The sequence below is a fragment of the Oncorhynchus kisutch genome, linkage group LG4 (assembly GCF_002021735.2).
Source record: "Oncorhynchus kisutch isolate 150728-3 linkage group LG4, Okis_V2, whole genome shotgun sequence".
NCBI classification, from domain to species: Eukaryota; Metazoa; Chordata; class Actinopteri; order Salmoniformes; family Salmonidae; genus Oncorhynchus; species Oncorhynchus kisutch.
This window is the reverse complement of record NC_034177.2, coordinates 18,235,255-18,249,456: the sequence shown is the minus strand read 5'-3', so window position 1 is coordinate 18,249,456 and position 14,202 is coordinate 18,235,255. Positions and strand designations below refer to the sequence as shown.

At 41.4% G+C, this 14,202-nt stretch overlaps 1 protein-coding gene across 4 annotated transcripts in view; it reads right to left on the bottom strand.

The window, feature by feature from the left end:
* Positions 1 to 12,143, bottom strand: part of LOC109889165 (nicalin-1) — a 31,657-nt gene extending 19,514 nt beyond the window's left edge. For 2 of the 4 annotated variants that reach the window (XM_020480385.2, XM_020480386.2), the window contains exons 1-5: positions 11,838 to 12,143; positions 11,004 to 11,194; positions 10,550 to 10,694; positions 9,027 to 9,121; positions 2,626 to 2,706 (exon numbers count right to left, since the gene is read on the bottom strand). In XM_020480385.2, coding sequence (XP_020335974.1) covers positions 2,626 to 2,706; positions 9,027 to 9,121; positions 10,550 to 10,694; positions 11,004 to 11,194; positions 11,838 to 12,012 — 687 coding nt within the window. In that variant the 5' untranslated portion in view covers positions 12,013 to 12,143. The remainder of the gene's footprint in view (positions 1 to 2,625; positions 2,707 to 9,026; positions 9,122 to 10,549; positions 10,695 to 11,003; positions 11,195 to 11,837) is intronic. The other 2 variants (XM_020480387.2, XM_020480388.2) reach the window with 1 other exon arrangement.
* Positions 12,144 to 14,202: the final 2,059 nt, after the last annotated feature.

Genomic DNA, 14,202 nt, shown 5'->3' with positions numbered 1-14,202 from the left:
TCAAACTTGATTTGTCAAATGCGCCGAATACAACCTTACCGTAAAATGCTTACTTACTTACAAGCCCTTAACCAACAGTGCAGTTCAAGAAGAGTTAAGAAAATATTTACCAAATAAACTGAAGTAAAAAATTATTTAAAAAATACAAAATAACGAGGCTATATATAGGGGGTACCGGTACCGAGTCAGTGTGCGGGGGGGGGTAAAGGTTAGTTGAGGTAATTTATACATGTAGGTAGGGGTGAAGTGGCTATGCAGATATTAAACAGCGAGTAGCAACAGTGTACAAAACAAAGAGGGGGAGGGAGGGGGGGTGTCAATGTAAATAGTCCGGTGGCCATTTGATTAATTGTTCAGCAGTCTTATGGCTTGGGGTAGAAGCTGTTAAGGAGCCTTTTGGTCCTAGACTTGGCGCTACGGTGCCACTTGCCGTGCGGTAGCAGAGAAAACAGTCTATGACTTGGGTGACTGGGGAGTCTGCCAATTTTATGGGCTTTCCTCTGACACGGCCTATTATATTGGTCCTGAATAGCAGGAAGCTTGCCCCCAGTGATGTAGTATCAGATGCTGAGCAATTGCCATCCCAGGTGGTGATGCAACCGATCAAGATGCTCTCGATGGTGCAGCTGTAGAACTTTGAGGATCTGGCGACCCATGCCAAATCTTTTCAGTCTCCTGAGGGAGAAAAGGTTTTGTTGTGCCCTCTTCATGACTGTCTTTGGACCATGATAGTTCTCTGACCTCCTCCCTATACGCCATCTCACCGTTGTCGGTGATTAGGCCTTCCACTGATGTGTCATCAGCAAACTTAATGAGTGTCCCGCTCCTTGAAAGCGGCAGCTTTAGCTCAATGGCGGATGTTGCCTGTAATCCATGGCTTCTGGTTGGGATATGTACGTACGGTCACTGTGGGGAAGACGTCGGCAATGCATTTATTGATGAAGCCGATGACTGAGGTGGTATACTCCTCAATGCTATTGGATGAATCCCGGAATATATTCCAGTCTGTGCTAGCAAAACAGTCTTGTAGCGTAGCATCTGCGTCATCTGACCACTTCTGTATTGAGCGAGTCACTGGTACTTCCTGCTTTAGTTTTTGCAGGAATCAGGAAGATAGAAGCAGGAGGATATAACTATGGTCAGATTTGCCAAATGGAGGGTGGGGGAGAGCTTTTTATGCAGCTCTGTGTGTGGAGTAAAGGTGGTCTAGAGTTTTTTTCCCCTCTGGTTGCACATGTGACATGCTGGTAAAAATGTGGTAAAACTGATTTAAGTTTGCCTGCATTCAAGTCCTCAGCCACTAGGAGCGCAGTTTCTGGATGAGCATTTTCTTGTTTGCTTATGGCCTTGTAGAGTTGGTTGAGTATGGTCTTAGTGCCAGCATCGGTATGTGGTGGTAAATAGACGGCCTCGAATAATAAAGATGAGAATTCTCTTGGTAGATAGTGTGATCTACAGCTTATTATAAGGTACTCTACCTCAGGCGAGCAATATCTTGAGACTTCTTTAATATTAGACATTGCACACCAGCTGTTATTGACAAATAGACACACACCACCACCCCTCGTCTTACCAGACGTAGCTTCTCTGTTCTGCCGGTGCATGGAAAATCCCGCCAGCTCTATATTATCCGTGTCGTCCTTCAGCCACAACTCAGTGAAATATAAGATATTACAGTTTTTTATGTCCCGTTGGTGGGATAATCGTAGGTCATCAATTTTATTTTCCAATGATTGCATGTTAGCCAGTAGAACGGATGGCAGTGGGAGTTTACTCACTCGTCTAAGGATTTTCAGAAGGCAGCCCGACCTGCGCCCCCTTTTCCTCTGACTTTTCTTCATGCAAATGACGGGGATTTGGGCCTGTTCCCGGGAAAGCAGTATATCCTTCTCGTCGGACTCGTTAAAGGAAAAAGTTTCGCTGTACTGATGTCCAGAAGTTATTTTTGGTGATGAGAGACAGTAGCAGCAACATTATGTACAAAATAAGATTTTTTTAAAACTAGTTAGAAAAAATGCAACAGTAGGTTAGGAGCATGTAAAACGTCAGTCATCCTGTTCGGCGCCATCTTATAGCCAATGGCCAACCTTGAGGCCAATGGTGACTTTAAAACAGTTACAGAGTATAATTTCTTTGATTGGAGAAAACTGAGGATGGATCCACAATATTGTAATTACTCCACAGTTTTGAGTTAAATCTACTTGAAATATAATGGGAAGACCTGAAAAGGTTGTCTAGCAATGATCAACAAACAATTTGACAGAGCTTGAAGAACTTTGAAAAGTATAAACGGCAAATGTTGCACAATCAAGGTGTGGAAAGCCCTTGGACTTATTCAGAAGGAATCAGAGGTGATTCTACAAAGTATAGACTAAGTGGCGTGAAAACTTATATAAATATGATATTTCTGTATTTCATTTTGAAAACATTTGCAAAAATGTCTAAAACCATATTTTCACTTTGTCATTATAGGGGATTGTGTATAGATAGGTGAGAAGAAAATAAGATAAATCCATTTTGAATTCAGGCTAACAAAATTTGGAATAAGTCCAGGGGTATGAATACTTTATGAAGGCACTGTAATAATGAGTATATTGAGGTGCATGAAGGGAGAGCTGGGCGTACCGGAGCCACACCAAAAGAGTCATAGTGAGCCACCAGGACGATGGTGGGCAGGTCCTCTCCTCCAGTTCCAGCCAGTCGCCCCTAGGAGAGGATGGGGCTACAATGATTAGACAACAATATATTGTATTAGGATTTACATGTTATATATCAGTCCTAAAACACACTAGTACATTCACTGTCATCTTGTATGAAAGTAAAGAATGTACCTAAGGGTATGTCGAAACTTAAGACATATCAATGAAGTCAGGCACGGGAGGCCTCTCACAATGACTTCAACTAAAAACCATTATACAGTGCCAGTCAAAAGTTTAGACAAACCTACTCATTCAAGGGGTTTTCCTTTATTTGTACATTGTAGAATAATAATGAAGACATCAAAACTATGAAATAACACATGGAATCATGTAGTAAATAAAAACCTTTGAATGAGTAGGTGTCCAAACTTTTGACTGGTACTGTATGTGAAACAAGGCCATTGACTGGTAGTGGCCGTATGCATTAAGGCTGGGCTCAATTTGAATTTAACGTATTCAGGAAGGGATTTGAATTTAACATTCAGAAATATAAAAACTTTTCAAATACATTTCTTCTACTTTTCAGTTTATTGAGAAGACATGAAATATAATTTAATTTTCTATTGAATTGCAACTTTAGTTTACTTCCTGAATGGACTGTCTTAATTTAGAGCTGAACACTTGATCCATCTCAGAGTCAGGAGTCTCCTGATCCCCTACTGCATGGCTAAGCCCATTATTCCCCTGGGTTTGACACCTAGCTTAGTTTAAAACACACATGCACACACAAACACTTTCTATCTAGAATATCATACGGTGCAGTCGGAAAGTATTCAGACCCCTTCCCGTTTTCCACATGTTGTTGCGTAACAGCCTTATTCTAAAATGTATTAAATAAGTGCACTTTTAAAAAATCTACACACAATACCCATTATTGCCAAAGTGAATAAAGATTTTTTAGAAATGTTTGCAATGTATTAAAAACAAAAATACCTCATTTACATAAGTATTCAGACTCTTTGCTATGAGACCCGAAATTGAGCTCAGGTGCATCCTGTTTCCATTGATCTTCCTTGAGATGTTTCTACTACATGATTGGAGTCCATCTGTGGTTAATTCAATTAATTTGATATGATATATGATTTGGAAAGGCACACACCTGTCTATATAAGATCCCACAGGTGACAGTGCAAGTCAGAGCAAAAACCAAGCCGTGAGGTCGAAGGAAATGTCCGTAGTGCTCCGAGACAGGATTGTGTCAAGGCACAGATCTGGGGAAGGGTACCAAAACATTTCTGCAGCATTGAAGGTCCCCAAGAACACAGTGGCCTCCATCATTCCTAAATGGAAGAAGTTTGGAACCACCAAGATTCTTCCTAGAGATGGCCATCCGGCCAAACTGAGCAACCGGGGGTAGAAGGGTCTTGGTCAGGGAGGTGACCAAGAAACCGATAGTCACTCTGACAGAGCTCCAGAGTTCCTCTTTGGAGATGGGAGAACCTTCCAGACGGACAACCATCTCTCCAGCACTCCACCAATCAGGCCTTCATGGTAGAGTGGCCAGACGGAACCCACTCCTCAGTAAAATGCACATGACAGCCTGCTTGGAGTTTGCCAAACTGCACCTAAAGGACTCTCAAACCATGAGAAACAATATTCACTGGTCTGATGAAACCAAGATTGAACTATTTGGCCTGAATGCCAAGTGTCACGTCTGGAGGAAACCTGGCACCATCCCTACAGTGAAGCATGGTGGTGGCTGCATCATGCTGTGGGGATGTTTTTCAGTAGCAGGAACTGGGAGACTAGTCAGGATCGAGGGAAAGATGAACGGAGCAAAGTACAGAGAGATCTTTGATGAAAATCTGCTCCAGAGTGCTCAGGACCTCAGACTGGGGCGAAGGTTCACCTTCCAACAGGACAATGACCCTAAGCACACAGCCAAGACAACCCAGGAGAGGCTTCGGGACAAGTCTCTGAATGGCTCAGCCAGAGTCCGGACTTGAACCCGATCGAATTTCTCTGGAGAGACCTGAAAAAAGCTGTGCAGCGACGCTCCCCATCCAACCCGAGAGCTGAGAGGACTTGAGACTGTAATCACTGCCAAAAGTGCTTCAACAAAGTACTGTTGGATTTAGGGTAAACCTTGAACATTGAGATACTAAAGACATGATAGATCCGAGGCAGTATATAAAGGAGTGAGAGAGACTGGGTTTTATGTCAGAAGTTAATGGTTCTCTGTAGAAAGACAGAGTGGCTGTGAAATGTGCTGGGAGTCACAGGAGTGCGATACGGGAGGACATATGTGGCTTAGGCGAAGGAGGAGTTGAGGTCAGGTCAGATCCCCAGAAGGGAGTAATAAGGGTTTAGTATCCGGTTATGCTCTTCCTGTGGAACCATAAGATGTAAGGATTGGAGAGAAGGAGGAGTGTCCAAAGTGCTTCCAGGAACAGGAACATGTTTTGTCTGAATACAGCGGTGTCGGCCCTTTAGTTCTCCCTAAACTTGGTTAAAACCTGTTAAGGCTAGGGCAGAATACTGCCCCCGTTGGTGAAATGCGTGCCCATAGTAAACAGAAAAAAAATCTGTAAAAAATTGCTAATATATGCATATAATAAATATTATTGAATAGAAAACACTCTAAAGCTTCTAAAACCGTTTAAATTATGTCTGTAAGTAAAGCAGAACTCTCAGGGCACTCATTCTCCCAAACTCTCTCTTGTCATCCAAAAAGTTGGCCCAACTTTGACGTCATCGCCCCCACCCTTCCCAAGCACCTACAGTCCTGGGAACAGTTCCTATGCCTTCAGTGCAGTGTCCGCTTTCAATGGGGCTTCTCATTGTGTGAATCGCGCGCTCACGAGAGTTATGACGGGCCGAATCCTTTCGGTCGCGCGAGAAAACAGGTTACTCTCACGCGCATTCTGTCTTTCTTTCAAGATTGATTAAACGATGCGTGTGTTTCTCTTTGTCCAGAGAATTGCGGTGAAGCTATATAGCATGCTAACGCTGTGTTCTGAACCAAGTTTGACAAGTTTAGTCGACATATAATATGTAATTTCGACGTCTTGGTGCGAACTAACTTTACTTTTTGGCTGCATTTCAACCGAAATATGTCGTGTTTGATAACCGAAAGACACAGACTTCAAAACTAAAGCTGTTTTTGGTAAGTATAAACCCTTCCAGGTCTTCTGATGGAAGAACAGCAAAGGTAAGGGAACATTTATGTGTTAAATTTGGGTTTCTGTGGAGGAGCCAAAATGCTAATTCCTGAGCGCCGACTCACATTATAGCCTAGTGAACGAAATCTGTAAAGTTAAAAATAAATGTAACACAGCTGTTTTATTAAGAAGAAGTGTATCTTTCTAAGTATATGTAGAACATGTATATTTAGTCAACGTTTATGATGTGTATTTCTGTTATCTGGCAGAGTTACCATAATTTCTCCAGGCATTGTTGTAGCATTTTTTAGCCATGACCTTCTATGTAAACCGTGATTTATGGATATAATTAGCATATTATTGAAAAAAACATAAATGTACTGTATAACATGTCCTATTCCTGTCATCTGATGAAGATTTTCAAAAGGTTAGTAAATTATTTTACTTTTAATCCTGCTTTTGTGATTGCATCTATTGTTCTACAAAATGGCTATGTAAATTAGCCTATCTTTGGTGGTGGTTTGACATAAATATGTGCTATGTTTTCGCCGTAAAACATTTTAGAAATCTGACTTGGTGGCTAGATGAACAAGGTGTTTATCTTTCATTTGAACTATTGGACTTGTTAATGTGTTAATGTGTTAAGTATTTCTAAGAATATTTTTTGCGTTCTGTGTGCTACTGTGTCAGTTGAGCAGTGGGGGGAGGTGCCCTAGCGGGACGTGTGGTGCCAAGTAGTTTTAAGCTTCTCAAGTGTCCGTGAGATATATACTCTGAAAAATAAGAACCTAACAGTAGTTAGTAAAGGGTCTGAATACTTATGTAAATGTGATGTTTTTTTATTTTGAATACATTTGCAAAAGTTTCTAAAAACCTGTTTTTGCTTTGTCATCATGGGGTAGTGTGTGTAGATGAAGACATTTTATACATTTTAGAATAAGGCTGTAACGTAACAACATGAGGAAAAAGTCAAGGGGTCTGAATACTTTCCGAATGTGCTATAGACTCAAGAATTACATAAGGTTAAGAAAACAAACAAGTTATCTGCTTATTAACACCTTTACACCCAAAGTGTGAGGCAGTGTGCTAATTAGAGTACTGGTCTACTGGTGGCCTAATAGACAGGTTGGTTGTTTAGCAACAAAACTGGATGCTTGAGCAAGTATGTGGCAAAACAGATGGGGTTGGCTTAGATTGTTGATAACATGTACACTATGTATTTGCCAATGTTTATTGAAAACATAAATAAAGTTGCACAATAAGCACTTGTCTCTCAAATCCATTGTTACAGTTGGTCAATGTTTGCCATATTAGCATAGACGTGACAGTCAAAACACCTCAAAACAAGACATGGTATCAAGAACAAGATCAAACAAGCTGAAACGTGCCACTTAAGATTCACCACATGGCAGTTTGTCATTGTTGCTAGCTATCTGGCCATCTAGAATCACAACAACACACAGCCTTCTGCCTATTTGAAGCGTGTGCATGATTTTGGTGAAGTTGTCAGCTAACCTATGATAACTTTTGGTAAATAGTATGCTCTACAGTTTTTCATCTATATTTTTCGTAGCGGTCTATTTACCACCACTAACCGATGCTGGCACTAAGACCGACTCAACAAAATGTATAGGGCCATGAGCTAACAACAAAAATGCACATCCAGAGCCAGCGTTTCTCATGGTTTGTGATTTTAATGCTGAAACTGAAAAAACTAGAGGCGACAAAACTCTAGATCTCCTTTACTCCACACAGAAACGCATACAAGGTAAATTAGACCAAAACTTTATCCCCCTGGTTACAAACAAAAACTCAAACAGGAAGTGGTTTGATGAAGCAGGTGCTAAGCTACAGGACTGTTTCGCTAGCACAAACTGGAATTTGTTTCGGGATTCATCCAATAACTCTGAAGAGATCATCACATCAGTCACCGGCTTCATTAATAAGTGCATCGACACTTATCCAGGACACATACTCAGAGCATGTGCTGACAAGCTGGAAAGTGTCTTCACTGACATTTTTCAACCTATCCCTAAGCCGGTCTGTAATATCAACTTGTTTCAAGCAGACCAACATAGTCATTGCGCCCAAGAACGCCAAGGTAACCTGCCTAAATGACTATCGCCCCGTAAAACTCACATCTATAGCCATGAAATGCTTTGAAAGTCTGGTCATTGTTGCCATATTAGCATAGACGTGACATTCAAAACACCTCATAACAAGACATGGTGTCAAGAACTTCAGTTGAGCTGAAACCATTATCCCAGGCACCCTGGACCCACTCCAATTTGCATACCGCTCCAAAAGATCCACAGACGACGCAATCTCTATTGCACTCCACACTCCTGTACACCCTGGCCGCGCACGACTCCTACATCATCATCAAGTTTGCTGACGACACAACGGCGGTAGGACTGATCACCGACGACAAGGCAGCCTTATAGAGAGGTGGTCAGAGACCTGGCAGTGGGGTGCCAAGGCAACAATCTCTCCCTCAATGTCAGCAAAACAAAGGAGCTGATCGTGGACTACAGGAAACGGAGGGGGCGAGCACGCCCTCATTCACATCGATGGGGCTGTAGTTGAGCGGGTCGAGAGCTTCGAGTTCCACATCACTAAGGAATTAACATGGTTCACACACACCCACACAGTTGTGAAGATTGCACGACAACGCCTCTTCCCCCTCAGGAGGCTAAAAAGATGTGGCATGAGGCCTCAGATCCTCAAAAATTCCTACAGCAAAATCACGGCTTGGTACAGCAACTGCAAGGCGCTACAGAGGGTGATGAGTACAGCGTCCTGCCATCCAGGATCTCTATTCCAAGCAGTGTTAGAGGAAGGCCCCAAAAAATGTCAAAGCCTCCAGCCACCCAAGCTATAGACTGTTCTCTCTGCTACCGCACAGCAAGCGGTACCAGTGGACCAATGAACCCTGTATATAAGTCATGCTATTTTTTACTCGTTATTGTTATTCACTGTGTATTTATTCCTTGTGTCACTATTTTAAGAGATGTGTACAATTAATTCTGTATTGACTCATTAGTAAGCATCTCACTGTTAGTCTACACCTGTTGTTTACAAAGCATGAGACAAATACAATTTTATTTTATTTAACCTGTCTATATTTTTAAATATCACCAATTAACAGAAACTTGGATTAAATGTCACAATGCTACATAAACATTAAATGGCTACAGAACAGTGGTTTAACCATAAGGATTCTCACCTCTAGACTGGTGATGGCCCAGTCACTCACTGCCTTGCTCTGAGCCCCACTCGTCACCATCTGAAAGCCATTGGCCGTGGCTGTGTGTATCAGCACTGAAAAGACATGAGGAAAATGCATTAAAGCGCTAAAAAGAAATTCACTAGAAATAATTATATTTAACATGGTTTACACCAGGGCTATTCAACTATATTCTTATGGGGGCCAGATGTGAAAAATACATTTTCTACATGGGATTACTCTTCCTAAAACAGGTAGAAAAAACAATGCAAACACAATTATAATCCTATGAAGCCCTTTTATTAAAATGAAATATCGCTAAAAGTACATGTTAAGTGGTTTATGATTAGCAAAATTATTTATTTTATAATGGAACATATTTGTACTTAACAGTTGACCTGCATCACATATATTTTTACTTTTCTGTCCGTTTTACATAGCCTCATCTTTTGTTTTCATTTACACATAAGGAACCTTTTATACATGGTATATCTCACTTGACTAGTTTTTGCAGAGAAGTCTCTCGCTCCCCCAGCATTAGTAGAGAACGGGTGCCTATAACAAACTGCACTACCTCTGTAAGATTTCAGTTTATCTAAAAACTTATGGGAGTGATCTGTACTGATGATTATTGAATATAGTTGCACAGTGTAGGCAGATGGAGCGTTTAGTTTGGGCTCAAATCAGAGGAGAAAAGACATTTATTTTGAAAATATTTTTTAATCATGTCAACAACTGCTTTATCCATCCCCTGTAGTCCCAAATTAAGTCCATTCAATTGATTAAAAAACAAACATCTGATACAAACTCCTTATCAAGCATTTTCGCTCGATATGCGTTGGCTTTCTTGTGGTTGCAATCGTGGAGAAAAGCAACTATTTCCTCCCTATGCTCACATAGGCTGCTCTCTCTCAAGAGAGAGCATTATTACCCTTGTTTAGCCAACGAAAATCATTGTGGTAGATGATGCTCAGCAGCCTACGAAACAAGCCATGTTGCTTGAAAAACGTGTTATTTTAGTGTTAACTACTTTCAAAGAGTGCATCTAGGGTTGACATCTCAAAGAGTGCATCTAGGGTATGTCGATCGGATAAAGTTTATGATAGCCAGAAGCGAGTCCATGGTATTTTTTTAACTCACCACAAAGCACGCTCTGCTGTATCAGGCAGTGTAGTGATGTCATCTGCGGTGAAAGAGCCGATAGGTGGGCAGAAACACCCTGTACCCCTCTTAGCAGCTCTGATTGGCTGTAACTGGTATGTTGGATGATATTGATTGACAGCACTTCATGGGCGGGACTAAAGGAAAACAGATTCTCCCATTGGAGAATATTGAACAAGGGCTCCTTTTGGCACTAAATATCGGATTTTTGAAGGGATTTTTTAAACAATTCTTTTCTTTTTTTTTATGTTCAGAATTTATCAAAGGGACATTCTGAGTTGACAAATGGGCCAGATCTGGCCCGTGGGCTTCAAGTTGAATAACCCTGCTTTACACAATTTAAATAAAAAAATCTCCTGTACCTTCAGCTGCAGAGGAGGACCCCTGGGAGGAGGAGGTGGTGAGGGTCTGTGTGTAGATGGAGAGCAGCTCATCATCCTCCAGTGCAAAGTACACTGGAACAATGGTCTCTGTGGCCAGCATCTCTGGCTCCAGCTCCATGAACTGCTACAATGTGGAGGAATACTGAATGACTGGTTATCATTCACAAGACTATTACACCATCAGAATGTGAACGTGAAACAGCATAACATTTTCATCTTTTGCCTACTTCACTCCAGCAAGTCTGGTTTTTCAAGTTTATCTTGAAAGTGTGTTGTAACCGGTTTTCTCTAAGTGTAACATAAACATACTTTACATCAACACAAACAGCTCTGGCTTTCAAGGAAACACAGGGCCTTGCCTCTTGATTTGACTTCCAGGGTTGTTTGCTGTACAGTTATAAACCCATTCATAAGGCATTATAATTCTTATTACCTGTACTATGTCCTGTGGCATGGTGGACATATTCTTGGGGAGAATTATGACCACAGCCCCAGCGGACTGGCGCAGGGCTTTCTGATATCTCTCATAGGAGAAGTCCACCAGCCGCATGATGACACAGCGGCGGCTTAGCACCTCTGCCTCCACTGTGCGGGCCTCTGTGTTCAATATGGCATTCCTGGTACCTGGGAATCACAAGTGGGATCAGATCAGTCGGGGAGAGATAAATGGAAACACCGTTCAGTGACTAAATAGCTGACATGATTGATGCAATGCTATAGTCTACTAACGTTAGCTATCACACAGCACATCGTATTCAAATTCTATGGGTTGAAGTAAATAAGACATGGTTATAACCTGATGGGGGTCGTGTGTTTATGGTTGTGGTGAGTGGCACTCCCTAGGGCTCTGAGGGTTTGTAGCTGCTCGCGTTACCTTTTAGGACAACTTATCATTGAAATGGTAACGATTGGTAGTTAAGATTAGCTAAGATAACGTGGTATTGCCAGTGAATAACAACCATAACACTAACTAGTCCAGTGTATATACATATGAATAGGAGGAATGAGAGAGAGCTCTGCTGCATGAATGAAGGAGGAAACGGGTTGACAGCTATCTTAGCTAGCTAACAGCCGTTATAGCTAGCTTTTTAGATAGCTAACAGTCCCAGGCTAGCACGCTAACGTTGGCTAGCTAGAATTTTGCAGTGACAGACAGCGTTTACTTGACGAAATATATGCCTTATATCAGGATCGCTAACCACAGAACAGGATTACAATTTAATACTTGCACAATATAAATAGTTAGCTAGCTATTTTAAATGCTTACCGTACGGTTGTCCCTGCAGGTCATACTGCTGCATGCGGTACACGGTGAATTCATGTGCCGCTTCGGTTGGAAGGGGTGAGACGAGAATCAGCACCGCAGGGATAAACACAATGAAAGTCAAGGGGAAAGATGACTTAAACATGTTATCGAACACCTCACTAGCCTCCTCAAACATCTTGACCTTAGTATTGAGGTCTAAACAAGAGACAATTGTAATCTGGCCAGTTTCTGGAACGATTCTAGTCTATGCACAAAGCGCAGCAGCAACCGACACAACTTAATTTTAATATGGCAAAAAGCTTGGCCACCTATAGTAAGCACGCACGAGCTTACATTTTGATTGGCATGTACACATTATTGTAAAATGTTTCATAACTGTAATTTATATGATTTATTATAAAATAATTCTGTCATTCATTGATTTATTTAACGACAATATTCTCTGCCTTTGAGGGTCCTACAGGGACTCTCAGAGACAGCTTCATGAATTTCAGGGTAGGCTGTGCAGTTGATGTTTTCAACGACAGGGGTCAGTGTAGACCGATGTTAAAGCCAGAAAGAGTAACGGGGGAGGATCGTCAACGTGTGCTTCTACTAGTGACAGAGATTGTTTCTGACAGGTGAAGTATGTGCTAAGAAATGTTTGACTTTTAAGGATATTTTTGACTGGCAGTAATGCTATTGTTGTATGATTAGCCCTTGACTTGTAGCCTACATCTAACTCATGCATTATATTAGACAACATGTCCCTAGGAGGACATTAGCCTACATAGGGGGGTGAAGGCATATCATTGATGTGCAAGTCAGCAAAAAAAGGCACTCAAGAGCATGATAGAATAATTAATTATATATTCTGTAGACTATAAAATACCAAGTTTCTTTCAATATCCTATACATCACTGTAGCATTCTCTTCGTCTTGTGGCCCACCACACTAATCTTCATATGTATCTGATTTGTAGCATAACATGAAAATAAACCAAATAATCTGATGTAAAAGTGTATTTCCATCATCAAACAAACCACTTGTCATTCCTTAATACATTAATACAAACATCACCATTAACAAGGTATCAAAAATAGGTTTTTTTTTCTGACAGTGCTGAATGCCAAGGAAGGAGGAGGAGATGTAATTATGTCATGTCATCTCTCTCTCTCTCAATTCAATTCAATTCCAGGGGTTTTATTGGCATGGGAAACATATGTTAACATTGTCAAAGCAAGTGAAGTAGATAACATACAAAAGTGAAAAATAAACAATAAAAAAATAAAATAAACATTACACTCACAGAAGTTCCAAGATAATAATGACATGACAAATGTCATATTATGTATACATACAGTGTTGTAACGATGTGCAAATGGTTAAAGTACAAAAGGGAAAATAAATTAACATAACTATGGGTTCTATTTACAATTGTGTTTGTTCTTCACTGGTTGCCCTTTTCTTGTGGCAACAGGTCACAAATCTTGCTGCTGTGATGGCACACTGTGGTATTTCACCCAGTTGATATGGGAGTTTATCAAAATCGGGTTTGTTTTCAAATTATTTGTGGATCTGTGTAATCTGAGGGAACTAAACTCAGCAAAAAAAAGAAATGTCCCTTTTACAAGACCCTGTCTTTCAAAGAGAATTTGTAGAAATCCAAATGACTTCACAGATCTTTATTGTAACGGGTTCAAACACTGTTTCCCATGCTTGTTCAATGAACCATAAACAATGAATGAACATGCACATGTGGAACGGTTGTTAAGACACTAACAGCTTACAGACGGTAGGCAATTAAGGTAACAGTTATTAAAACTTAGGACACTAAGGAGGCCTTTCTAATTACTCTGAAAACACCAAAAGAAAGATGCCCAGGGTCCCTGCTCATCTGCGTGAACGTGCCTTAGGCATGCTGCAAGGAAGCATGATGTGGCCAGGGCAATAAATTACAATATCCGTACTGTGAGACACCCAAGACAGCGCTACAGGGAGACAGGATGGACAGCGGATCATCCTCGCAGTGGCAGACCATGTGTAATAACACCTGCACAAAATCGGTACATCGAACATCACACCTGCGGGACAGGTACAGGATGGCAACAACAACAACTGCCCGAGTTACACCAGGAACGCACAATCCCTCCATCAGTGCTCAGACTGTCCGCAATAGGCTGAGAGAGGCTGGACTGAGGGCTTGTAGGCCTGGCAGGTCCTCACCAGACATATCAGCGGAAACAACGTTGCCTATGTGCACAAACCCACTGTCGCTGGCCTGGTGAAGTGAAGAGCAAAAAGTGCTCACCAGGGGTGATGGTCGGATTCACGTTTATCAGTGAAGGAATGAGTGTTACACTGAGGCCTGTACTCTGGAGCGGGA